This window comes from Pleuronectes platessa, chromosome 4, assembly GCF_947347685.1.
Source record: "Pleuronectes platessa chromosome 4, fPlePla1.1, whole genome shotgun sequence".
NCBI classification, from domain to species: Eukaryota; Metazoa; Chordata; class Actinopteri; order Pleuronectiformes; family Pleuronectidae; genus Pleuronectes; species Pleuronectes platessa.
In genome coordinates this window covers 21512778-21526113 of record NC_070629.1, presented here as the reverse complement: position 1 = coordinate 21526113, position 13336 = coordinate 21512778, and the positions used below count along the sequence as shown (strand labels likewise).

The 13336-nt window shown below is 45.7% G+C and overlaps 1 protein-coding gene across 1 annotated transcript in view; it reads right to left on the bottom strand.

Annotated features, from left to right (window-relative positions):
• LOC128438854 (zinc finger SWIM domain-containing protein 6) overlaps positions 1-13336 on the bottom strand; it is a 43878-nt gene that overhangs the window by 11454 nt on the left and 19088 nt on the right. The window contains exons 2-9 of the mRNA XM_053421595.1: positions 7618-7974; positions 6129-6277; positions 4233-4383; positions 2496-2675; positions 1830-2000; positions 1382-1528; positions 841-987; positions 325-585 (exon numbers count right to left, since the gene is read on the bottom strand). Coding sequence (XP_053277570.1) covers positions 325-585; positions 841-987; positions 1382-1528; positions 1830-2000; positions 2496-2675; positions 4233-4383; positions 6129-6277; positions 7618-7974 — 1563 coding nt within the window. The remainder of the gene's footprint in view (positions 1-324; positions 586-840; positions 988-1381; positions 1529-1829; positions 2001-2495; positions 2676-4232; positions 4384-6128; positions 6278-7617; positions 7975-13336) is intronic.

The following is a 13336-nucleotide window of genomic DNA, read 5'->3' as shown; positions in this document are numbered from 1 at the left end:
CCTCCTCCCCCTTCTCCCATTTCCATAACCAAGCCCCATCCTGCTGCAGTCCTGTAAATGTACACACCGTTGTGTGCACATGCATGTGTGTGCTAACACAATACCCCTGGTGTAGCTGTGTAAAGAGCTCATTTTGGTCTGGCCCAGGGCAGCTCAGCCTCTGTTTGCACCACAAAATGAAAGGATAATAAATACTGAGACAGAGTCCAATGTGTTTTTTTTCCGATGTGAGGAGGTGTGCCTATGTATACGTGTGGAGACTGCGGAGATGCAGTGAATTAAAAGGAACAGTGAGCATGAAATTGAATCTCTCAGCGGCCTCACCCTCCAGCAGAAAGACGGCCTGTTTGCGGAAGATTTTGACCAGGGTTTCGTCCACTTCCACTTCTTGCAGCTTGGCCAATAGCTGCTCTTCGTTGCGACAGACCTTTTCTTGGGCGTACAGTCCGTCAGGCATCACCCGCTGCTGGCCCAAGCCAATCAGCGCCGTCTCCACTGCGAGAGCCACGTACGATTCACCGTCTCCCAGCAATCGCTGCACGGGCATGCGCTGGAGTTCTGCTCGACTTATAACACTGGAGCAGTCTGCAGAGAGGAGAGAGAAGATGATCCAACAACGATCCCAAATAAAGATCCACGCCTCAGGAGCTCTGTTCACTCCTCTGCCTCCTGGGCTATTTCTGGGAGACGCGGAGGCACTGAGGGACCGAGTGGACGCTAGTTCACCCATGTTACAATATAGGAAACGTCATATATAGATAAAAACCAATCATACAGTATGTGGTAAATATAAAAAAATGTGAATTTGTTGTGTGGAGGATTCTTGTTACGCTGCAGTACCTGAGAGGTCTAAGCAGGTGTTGGAGCCCTCCTCTCCTGCTCGACCCGACTCCGTCAGGGTGCTGAACAGGGTACCGATGGGATCCAGGGGGTGTCCCACCCAGCCCTCCATGTTTGTTACGGAGGTGTGGCCTTTATGGAGGATCTCTGAGAAAGGAGAGGCCAGATAAACACATGGTTAAATGACAGTGCTGAAAACACTCATCTATTGTTTGAATGAAATATTTTGTAATTATTCAATGGCCTTCCCAAATCAAAGCAGATTGAAAAATACTAGAAAATGACTCATATAAAAAAAAGGACTGAAAAATATGGAATGAAATTCTTACATGAAAAGAATGATGACAATGAGTGACAATTAAAATTACTTTTTTTTCACAGCCACACAACATTTTTTCTCTTTGCTACTGACAACTTCTCCTTCACTTTTCAAGTTTTGTATTTATAATAAGTGAACTTGTGAGGATGGTGTGCTTATGCTTGTTTGTTTTTTTTATTCTGAAACCAAAAGGGAAGCTATAATAATATGAATGAAATGAACCTTTCTTGTGCCGACGGAAGTGCTCCAGCTGCCTCTGCTGCTGCCGCCGTAACGTGTTCACCACGGCGATGGCCAATCGGAGGGCTTCTCTTGGGTAACCATGCGAACGCAGAGCATCCACCCTGGCACAGGCGGTTGGGACATGTTCTGAGGAAACAGGCAGAAAGGTTAAACCGCGACATTCTCTCACTGGGTACCTTCTCCGTCCACCCGACGCTTCTATACACAGGGTTCATACACATTTTGACCAATGGATTTCCATGACTTTTCAATAACTTTAAACCAAATTTCCATGACCGAACATTTTGTGAAATCTCGGTGTTTAAACTAACAATGAGAATTCCAAGGCAAACCGTATACCTTAAATGACACAAATCCAAGTATGCCTGCTTATAGACTTTTCCAGGTTTTCCATGACCGTAGGAACCCTGTACACACACGGACTCACCGTGCCACAGGGGCCAGCCACGAGCGTCGAAGAGGGAACCCTCCTGGTTGTCATGGTAACAGTAGTTGGCATAGAGGTCACTGGCGATAATGTGCTGAAGGTGTCGGTCCTGCCAGTGCAGGTCACAGGCCTCGATGGCCCGAGTGAACACCGTCCTGTGGGGCCGCATCTCTGCAGCAGCAGAAGAAGAAGGAAGGAGGAGGAGTTAATGCCCGATCATGTTGTGAGAAACAGGCAGGTAGGACCCTCATCCAGGTCAATTAACAGCTTGTCTGTCCTGCTTACTTATACATCAAATTCATTCTGGAGCATTTGCATAATTAATGTAGATAGACAAAACCCTCAGCCTATCAGATTGGCAGCCTGAACAGGCAGCTGCACCACAGAATATGTGACAGGATGATTAAACTGAACCAAAGCTTTCAGGATGTAAGTGTTCCATGGAAAAAAAACAACAAGCAACCTGTTGATGGTCTTGAGTAAATCAGATCAAAACAGATTATTGAGTTGAGGTGTCAGTATTCTACACGCTACAGGTGGAGGCTTCACAGCTGGTGCTTTCAGAAGCTCCATGTGGAACCTCTCACCTTCACCGTGGCGAAGGAGACACATTATCAGGAAGTGAACACGTTATTGACAGACACACAAAACTTGTCAATCTCTGACCTTGGTTGCCATGGGCACCCTGAGGCAGTGAGTGGGTGAGGTTGGGCAGCTCGTTGCCATGGTTACCATCCTCCCAGGGGCAGACGTCCACGCTGTTCCATCTGCGCAGCTGACGCAGCCACGAGGACTTCTGCTCCTGTTTACAGTGGGGGTTCAGTACGATGCACATCCACAGGGCACCTGGACATAAACACACACACACACACACATCAGTTACCTGCCCTACTTTACAAGGATGTAAGCAATGAGTCATGCAATGCGTGAGGGTGTGTTTTTCAATGAGATTTAAAACTTCCTAAAATACAGTTATCGTGCAAGATTGAAAGCTGGAGGCAGTTTTCAAAGATGTGCAACATCATAACATTGGTTCTTTTTTTCCCTTTAGAGCACATTTTATGCAGCCGCCATCTTGCACTGGAAGACAAAACTCTTTGAAAACAGAGAACTTAACTAGTCCCGAGGCAACGCTGACTGCACACACATCATTTTGGAGTAAATTGGAACAAACAGAATATGAAAAGTGGCTAGGTCTCCAGGGAGGAGAGCACATTCAGGGATTTTACTCTCAAGACTGCTGGAGATATGTACACTCCACAGCGCCTGTGTGTGTGTCTGTGTGTGTGTGTTGTGTTGTTCATCTGCATGTGTGTAAAGGTACCAGGGTTTGGGGGGGAAGGACGAAGACAAGGACAGAGACGGTAGATGGAGATAGAAAAGGAACACAAAAAGGTGGAGAGAAAAAAGGAGAAGCAGAAAATGAAATGGGAGTGGAGATGATTTGGACAAGGAGACATGGGTGAGGAGAAGTGAATGAGGCATGGCTTTGTGTCTGGAGGAGATGAGTAGAGCTGCGGCTCAAAGAGGAGAAAGACAAAAGAGGGGCAGAGAAAGAGAGCGAGTGAGCGAGCGGCGCCGAGAGGCAGCATTCACCACACATCAGGGGGAGTGATAAGGACTTGGGAAGAAGGGTTTGAAGTGTGGACTTCAAAGAGACCGTGCACACACTTCCAAAAATACGTGGGACTGAAACAGATGAGATCACGGCGCTGTCCTCACAATGTGCAGAACAAGACCAAAGGGAGAAAACTAACATCATCATCAACAACAACAACAACAGCAGCAGCAGCAGCAGCAATATCAACCAGGACATTACAGGGAAACAACAAAGACAGGAGGCAACACGACTGCTGTCCTGGTGACAGGCTTGTTGGTTTTTGTAAGGAGGTGTTTTGCTGTAGGTACAGTACGTCTGTCAAAAGAACTACACACACACAACATCAAAAACAAACGGCTGCGGTGGCGAGCAGGCCTCTGTCACATCAACTAAATAAATCATTTTAGGTGTTTGAAAACATTAGAGAGGTCATAATATTTGGGGGGTTTCTGATGAAGCGTGATGTGCGGCGTTAAACGGCTTCTAATTCACAAAGACACTCGGCTGAGCTGCCAAACGTACATTCACAGAGGAAGGGGAGAAACTGGGCTGTCAGCGATGAGTGTGCATGTGTATGTGTTTGTGTGTGTGTGAGAGCGTGTGCATGTGTGTGTGTGGTCTTTTATGGAAACGAACGACAGACAAAAACAACAGGAGAGAAAAAATATGTGTGTGTGCCTTTGTGTCAGTGTCTGGGCCTCATCACACACCTCGCTAAATCTATCCGCGCCTGTTCACATTTGTAGGACAATTGGCGTGTGTGTGTGTGTGTGTATGTGTGAGTGGTGTGTCTCCCCACTCACCAAGCTCATCCCAGAGCTGTCTGTACTTGTCGGTCATGGTAGTGCCCTGCTGTCTCCACAGTGCCAGCCGAGGGTCGGCCATGAACTGTTCTGTGATCAGTGTTAACATCCTCGCTCCGTTGGAGTCGCGCATCTTCAGCATCTCCCTCACCTACAGGAGGAGACAGACGAGGGGACAGGGAGGATTGTGGTTACGCACAAGTCTGAGCGCACACAAACACACACACAGATGCACACTACAAACACAAACACACGCAAGACAAACAGGAAAGACAGGACTACCCACAAAACAAATGCCTGATGCACAAGCATGACAAATAAGGTAAGCCAATCAAATTCACGCTTTCTATATTTATCTTGTAAGGCCTCATCTTCCAGATTGATGAATCTCTAGTTATTCATTCATGTGTTTATTACAAATGTTTTAAGATTACTGTACATTGGATCTTTTCCTCTTTGCTGTGTGTGAGCTGTGGCTATATGAAGGCAAATGCTGTATACTGTTGAGCTTCCGGGTATAAATAAAGTTTGATTTAACTGAACCGAATGGAAAAATGCCATACACGTCTCACACGGAGTGCTACATGCTTTATAGGGACATGCTCATATCCTCTTACTAGGATTTAATCCATCTCGCAGCAAGTCACACGCAGGTCAGAGGTCATTTGTTATTTAGGGGTGGTTAACATTTAAACTTCTATATTTGAAAGTGTAAGTGATGAAACTGTGCAAACTGACAGTGTGAATCTGTGACTGCAAATGTGTTTTCAAACTAAACTCCTCCATTTCCCTCAGATGTGGTTTTGAGTCCTTTCTCCACCCGTCCTTGCTTTTTGTTTTTACTTTTTCCGACCATTCAATCTAGTATCTTGTTTTGTGGTTTAAGGAATATTCTTTGAAAGTCATAAAATCACAAACAAATTTACCTCACTAAGTAAGTAGAGCTGCATTGCAACTGAATGCTTAATATATACATTTCTATGTGAAATAATAATTTGTAATTTCCCTACTTCTTTTTTCACGACCACGTTCTCCTTTTGTCTGCCCCTACTGGTGAATTTTCTGTCCTGTGCCTCCTAAATGTGCTACACAAACTTTCACACAAAAATGTTGTGTTTTTTCAGTCTCTCTGGCAACAGGACTGACAACATGTTTTCACACACACGCAGGACACACACACAGGAAGACGTACTGTACACTGTGCATGAATGCATATATCACAGCGTTTGTGCATTGTGGGTGTTTGAGTGTGAGAGTGCTTCTGCAAGTGTATATGTGGCTGCCAGTGTGTGTGTGTGTGTGTGTGTGTGTGTGTGTGTGTGTGTGTGTATTGAAAGGGATATAACAGGCATCAAAGAGCATGAAGCAGAGAGACATTCTAAAAGCCGGGCAGGGTGGATGATAATGGCCCTCGCTCACAGTCTTTACATAGCATACAGTACATTAATGCTGGCCCTGCTCTGGCACTGTAATACCAGGCTGCAGAGAGCATCACACACCTCCCATGTAATCATTTAATCGTGGGCAGAGATGAGGAATAGTGTGCAAGCTTTCCCTTCTCTCTATACCTCTTTGTCTCTCGTTATCTTAGAGCTTAGAGACAGCATTCTTTTAAATCACGTGCCAATATGTGCAAGTTGTTTTGTCTGGGATTGCTCTGAACAGAGAAGGCCTCTCCTCATAAGGGAATAGAATGTGTAGCCTACTACAGGACGTGAGATTTCTTTCTTTTTATAAGCACAGATACTATTATTCGTGGGTTCTTGCAGAGCGGCGAGCCAACCTAAAGGGAGAGAGAGAGGCAGACCTCGCGGCTGTGGCAGTCAGGCCTGGTATGTTTTGTATGCGTGTTGTTATGTTCTGTATGTGCATGAATGAATGTGGCTGGCTCTTGACCTTGCTGAAGAGCAGGTTGAGCTGCTTGCCGGAGCCGTGGTATCCTCCCTGGGAAAGGAAAAGCTTGACTTGCTCCTGAACCTGCTCCTCGTCCAGGTGCCAGCAGTTCTCATCGTCCACACTGGCTCCCGCTGTGGGGTCCGGGGCCCCTGCACACAAACAGACACATACAGATGTGTTACAGCAGGCCACTGTGTTCCCTTACTGTCACTGGTATGGAATAATATATTTTTGTAAGATAATGTTTTTACAGCAACCTAATTCATCCTGCAATTGATTTCGATTCCATCTTTGAAAGGGTCACTTTTCGAATACAGAGACTCGCCGAGCTTTTACTCGCTCACTGGTGCTACTCACTTTATTCTAAGCAACCACAATTTAAACCTTATTCTAACCTGTAAAGATAGAGACTGGTCTTGGACAATTTAACTCCTTATTTGTATCTCTGAGGACATTCATGCATGTCCTCAGAAGATTATTGATGTAAGAACCGTTTCCTGAGGCGGAGCTGCGGCGTATCATTGCATGGAGTTCAGTCTTGATGAACTTTGACCAGCAATAATCGCATATGCTTGACCGGCCCCTAACAGTTACCACAGACACATTCTATCATTTACTTTTTATGATTCTAAGAAATAGCTTAAGCCTTTTACTTATAAGCATAGAGATATAGAGATTTTAGAAACACGCAGGAAAGCCTCTCACTCCTTTGATCAAATCTCAATTTAAAATGAATATTATTGGACTCCCATACTTAATGTTTGTGTGTGTGTTTGATTGTGTGACCACACCTGAACTGATCAGATGAATAAATCCAGCTGATATATTTTAGTTAGCATTTCTCACGTTATTGATGAAAGGGTGACACATCAATATCATGTTTAAACAACAACACGACATGTCTCTCTTTTTCTCCCTCAAGAGGTGCTTATTTATTTCTGTCCTCAGAAGCTTCTATCTCTGTCTTACACTTTGATTCCTTATTGTACGACTCCATTGCTCGTGAACAAACACACACTGGTGCGTTTTGCACCTTTTCCCGCCCCACGCAGCCATCGGTTGTTTTACCTTCGGTCCGTAAGAAGGAGGGAAAGTATCGATAACAATAGATATGCTCCTTTCTTTATCTCCCCGCTCACCTCTTCTTCTCTGTCTCCGTGTCGTTCTCTCTTTCTCAGAGGTAAATAACGGGTCTATAGTGTTGATTACAGGCACACAGTCTCTCCTTTACTGTCTGGATCTCACTAATGAGTAACATTGATCCCGCCACACTTTCCCTCCATCACGCAGTCGATACATGTATGCATGTAGCGGCAGGAAAACACACACAAACCCTGCATGGTCTTGTGGGTTTAATCATGCCCGTGATCTTCTTCACACACACACACAACAACACACACACACACACCCCAACACAGGTACACACACACACACACACACACACACACAGGTACACACACACCTCTAAAACAAACACACATTTCCTCACCATGAACCTGGTTGATCTCCGAGTTCTGTGACAGAATCTCGTCGGCCAGTTTCTGTGCCGTGGGCAGCACCTCCGTGTGGTGGACCGAGATCAGATACTGGACGAATTTCTGTAGCTGGTCTCTGCTCATCTGAAACAACGTCTCTGAGATAGGCAGGTGCAGTTTGACCTGCTCGGGCTTCCGTACTCTGTAAAGCGACAGCGCCACTACATGGGCACAGTAGAAGATGTCTTTGTTGCCGCAGGTGCACGTTACAGCTGTGATCTTGCAGCGGTCAAAGCTGACGCTCACGCTGCACACGAGCTCCGGGGTCGAGGGTGTGGCGGGGTCCGTCACTGTGCCGCTCAGATGGAAACCTGAAAAAGACCGAGAAATAAAATAAGGGTTCATTTTCTTAAAGGAGGTGGGTATCAATAAGTTGATCAACAGAGACAAACACTTAAAAAAATCCCAGACTGCAGGTTTAAATAACTGCTAGCTGATGGGATAAATATCATTCCATATTCCGCAACTGAAAAAAAGGCTTTAAGGTGGAAACACAGTGTTTGAATAATTCAAATTGATTAAACAACGTTTGGCATCTTCGAGTCTGCAGCACGTTTTTTAAAGTGATTCCAAATTTGTCAATGTTTCCTAGTGTATCACTGGTGGTCTGAACACTGGTGCATGTACTTTGTTTTACTCATTTAGAAATAAATTAATGAAATGAAACCCCAACCCGAAAAACTGAGTTAAGACAAGATAGTTAAGATAAGATCATAGGTTTAACCAATCATTATTATTAAGCCCAGAGATAAGACCAGGCATCTCTCGTCTCCAGACATGGCCAACAACAACCTCGAAGTTTGCCTAAACATTTATCAAATGAAAATCGGATGACTCGAGCAACTCATTGAATGTGCCCTTTAGTAAATTACATTATTGGGTAAATCTGTACAAATGAACGCACACAGGACAGTCTAACAATTATATGAAACAGACTCAGTGGGCAGCAGTCACCTGCCAAAGGCCCCATGCTCTCTTATCATGAGAGCATGATCAAGCCCAGCTGCAGACCGCTGTTATGACTCAGAGACTGCTTTCAGACATGCACTGAAGTGTGGACATGCTCCTGAAACTTTCCAGAGAGGCTGAATGTGAGGATGCAAATGCCAAAGTCAGTGGCTCCCAACATTTTTAAGGAGATTCTTCTGGTTAGCCCCCTTTAAATGCCCCAACATGTTCAGAGTGAGCCCAATGCGAAAACACAGCAGGAATTCACAGCAAAAGAGTGGCAGAGTTGATGAGGTTTTCACCATGCGACAGACGCAAAAGTGAAAAAGAATAATTCAAATATCTCAGGATGGAAGAGAGGTGCCATACACATGAAATACGCCGATGAAAATGTCAACTAGGAAATAGAAATAATGGCCAACACCAGTGTAGATCTGCTGAAAACAAAAACCCTCTGCTTTCTGCAGCGGAACCTTTACGTCATGTCAACGCGTCTAACCAGTCGCTACTCATCGCCTGAATGTTCCTGACATTTTTCTGTGGTTGTGAACATGTCTGGATTGGATAATCTCCTGCTGAGTCCTTCATATGTGAAAGGCAAAGTCCAGGAGCAGGCCGAACCCAAGCTCTTGAAAATGGCTTGAGAGGGCGTAAAGGAGCCTGACAGAAATCCAGATGCAGGAACTCAGTTTGGCAACTACTGCAAGAGGAACTGGGACAGAGATGAGGAAGCGTACAGTGAGTGTGGCTGTTGCAGTGCAAACAACACGGCCCCTTGTTTGAATATAATGTTTGATCTCATCCTGACTGCTATCCGGAGGCACGGCTGGTCATTATGCACGGATGAATATTAATGAGTGGGGCGGGGTCCCCAGCCGTGGCCTAAAACACACGGTGATGAGCATATGAAAGAGACAAACGTGTAGGCCCACACTGAGCCGCAGCGTGAGATCATGCATTTATTAATAATGGGAGTGGTTTCGAGAGACGGAGAGTAGCTTATGAATGCATTTATGTGCTCAGAAGAGAGCTCTGAAAATGCATGTGAACCCGGCAAAGACATACATCTCTTAAATACGTTTATCAAAGGGCTGGGCACACGCATCCCTGTGATATCAAGCATGTATTAATGCAGATATCAAAGCTTGGGCCTCTAGGTATGACGGGAGGGGCCAGAGATGAATATTTCATGGGATATAGATGGGGAATGGGTTGAGGGGTGCACAAGCAAGTGGAACAAAGTTTGAGTCCAAGAAGCTCTTCTCCCTCCTTGATGGTTACGGGGTGCATTGAGAATGGAAGTGAAGTTGAGTAAAAATAGAGGTAAACACGGTCACAACCATTGGCTTTAGTGTTGGCTGTTCCCCCAGGATACATATTTAAAAATAAAACAAGCTGGTTGTAGAGGCCTTATATTCCTCCTCCACATCCCCTCCACAGGCACACTGTTTTAAATACCGAAAATTTAAAACGGATGTTGGAAACCAGCGCAGAGATAGCTATATTTTTGTTATTCATGCCCTTATGCTCAACATTATCTTGCAGAACCAAGTGTTGGCAGCAAATATGTAACAATGCAGAGCTGCAGAACATCGCCATGGAGATATACCTTTCCCTGAAAACCAGCTGGCAGAGGAAGTACAAGTTCGTTGACAATATCCACAAAAGAGGGGTATGGATCACATATGGAGAGAGCGAGAGAGAGAGAGAGAGAGAGAGAGAGAGAGAGAGAGAGAGAGAGAGAGAGAGAGAGAGAGAGTCAGAGAGAGAGAGAGAGAGAGAGAGAGAGACATACTGAGTCACTCTCAAACAAGACAAAAAAGGTTTACATGGTGCAGCTGGTTGTAGAATGGCGAGCTAACATATTGAGCAGTGTATAAGAACACAAATGAGTAATGGCTTTTAATACTTGCTGATACATTTAGTGTGCATGAGTGTTTGCACGTGTATTTGTGCGAGTGTTTGCACGTGTACGTGTGTGTATTTGTGCGAGTGTTTGCACGTGTACGTGTGTGTGTGTGTGTGTGTGTGTGTGTGTGTGTGTCTGTGTGTAAGTGCGTGTGTGTGAGCTTGTGTTTCAAGAGTGGCCCCTGGTCCAGAGAGCACAGAGAGAAAAAGAGAACATCAAAAACATGTGGGTCCGAGGGAGCTCAAAGACAAATCAACCTCTGATTCTCACACACACACACACACCCACACACCCCCACATCCCCACACACACACACGTATCAGGCTGTTGCAAAATCAGCTGCACTCTCTTTTGCAAATGTTTTTCTTTTTTCACCCCTTTGGGAAAAATTTGCAGGGATACTTTCATTCCTTAATTCAAACCACATGGAGTATGGGAAAGTAAATAGAGATAAAAGCCTTATCCTGGTTTTAAGAGCTAAAGTCTGTTGTGATTCTGTCCCTTTTCTTCATAGGACACTCTCACTCTATTGCCTTCCAAGCCCTTTTCATCCATCCCTCCCACCATCCACATTCCCACAGCTCTTTCTGTCTCTCTCTCTGACAGATGGGTAGGTAATGAGTTTCGCCTTACCCCGTCCAATCGTCTGGGCACCAAAAACTGCCCCCCACGCCAAAAATGCCCTTTTAATTTTGCCAAGCGCTGAGTACAGGGATATTACTGTTTAGGTACACACACAGACACACACTCACGCACACACACGCACCTCCCATGACTCCTGGTTGGGTGGGTATGAAACCTTCAATGTCTCATGTGCTAGCTATTAAAGATCTTGGTCTCCCCCTCACCCAGTCCACCCAGCTCCCCTCCCTGAATGGTGCTCAGGGCTCTTTTCTTTGCATGTTGAAGAGGCCAGGGTTGGCTTTCAAAGTAACCATGGCGGCCATTTTTAGAACAAGGCCTCTGTGAGGTTGCCCTAGAAACCCCTTCTGACCGCCCTAGTGAAGTCACACTTGGCCCAAAGTGCTGTTTAAAGGCAGCGAGAACAGTGTGTGAAAGAGTGAGCAAGAATGAGCATATGTATATATATGTTCAAATCCCACAAAAGGCCTGCAGACCACCCACACTCTTTGGGGGGGGGGGACCCACATCAAAGCATTCCTCCAAAAAGCCCTTCGCTCTATCTTTCCCTCTCGTTTTTGAAATTGTATGAGTGCCGATAAGCCAGCTAGGGCCACTTCTGTCTATTCAACACCAAGGGGCCCCAGAAATACTGGACTCCTGCTCTTATTTCAGAGGAGGAAAGTCCCTGAGTAAGACCTGCAGCTCCTTCAACATACATCTGCAGCCATAGCAGGAACGCCGCCTTTATATGCGCCCCACACAACAGGATTTAGCTTTCCACATGAAAGCAATCTGCAGTGATCAGGGCCGGGCCTGAAAGGATTGCTTGTCGAAGCACAAAATCGCTGGAGTAAATTAGATTGAGCAACATACATACATTTCCACAATCAAATTAAGATTCCAAGTCAATGTAGAAAATTCGGACCGAGCAGTGGGAAGGTCATTAAGATTATTGGCTGAATTGGTTCATGAGTGACTGTCACCTAAATCTAATACGGCACCGTGCGGTCCGAGCTGCACTCATCCGTTCGCGTCTGTGTGTGAATTTGTAGTTGTGTGCGAGGATGATTCTGAATACATGATTGATTTTAGTGCAGAGAGAAATATGATGAAGCAAATGGTCTGGTGTGAAAATGAATAAACAAAAGCAAAGAGGGAGAAACGGCAAGAGCCAGATATTTAAGGCCTGTTCACTTGTGCCAGGTCACTTTAGCCTTGCACATTAATCAAATTACTTCATTAGCTGCAGACAGACAGAGAGCAGCACCTAAATCCAACTCTGCCCTGCTTGAGCCTCTCTGATCCAGAGAGGACCACCTGCAGTAGTTGGCGCTTTAACGCAGGGATTCTACTCTGCGTTGACCAAAGATAGCCTGCTAAAACTGGATTGGAATCCAATCCGTTTGGTTGTATTGAACCGAGAGGCCCTGCTGAAAGAGGATCTGAAGGAAAAGCTGGGCTCTACAGCAGCTTCAGGTAGGGTCATGAATTACTGGGCAGCATCCACCTCTAACACAACCTTCGTCCCACCCACAGCTATATGGAGCCGTTTCCTCATCGCGGCTTCGCGAACAGGCCCAATTAATACAACTACAAAGACAAATAGAAGGCCTCTCAGCGTCTTGCAGGGCAGGAGCGCACAAGCAACATTGAGTGCATGCGTGTGTGGTCCTATAAGGAAGCACTCATACAGAGACTATAAACAGAGATCAATGCTGTTCTGCGGGAGACCTTGCTCCAGGCATGTGTGTGCATGTGTGTGTGTGGGTCCTAGGTGTGGGTCGGGCTGGAATAACACAGCTGAGCTCCGGGGGCGGCCATATTTATGCCTTCAACCCTCTGTTGGACCGAAAAGCCATTCTCTCACCGGTTGTGTTTTCATCACGTGCACACCAACGCACACTCTCACAGCCTGTATGCTTATCCCAACAGTCACAAACGTGCACAAATTACTGTTTTGAGATATTCTGTGAATTTCAATGCTTTTACGTCCACTTGAAATTCTGACCGCAAAATCTGCACGCTAATCATAAAGACGGGGAGGAGACATACATGTGTGTACGTGTTGAAAAGCATGTGTGCGTGTGTGACGGTTGTGTGGGTGATTGGAGTTGCGATCAGCTGGCGGTTGAAATGACAGTCGACTACTGGGCCGCTGCCACTTAGTTGCCATGCGGTACATGAGCAATGAC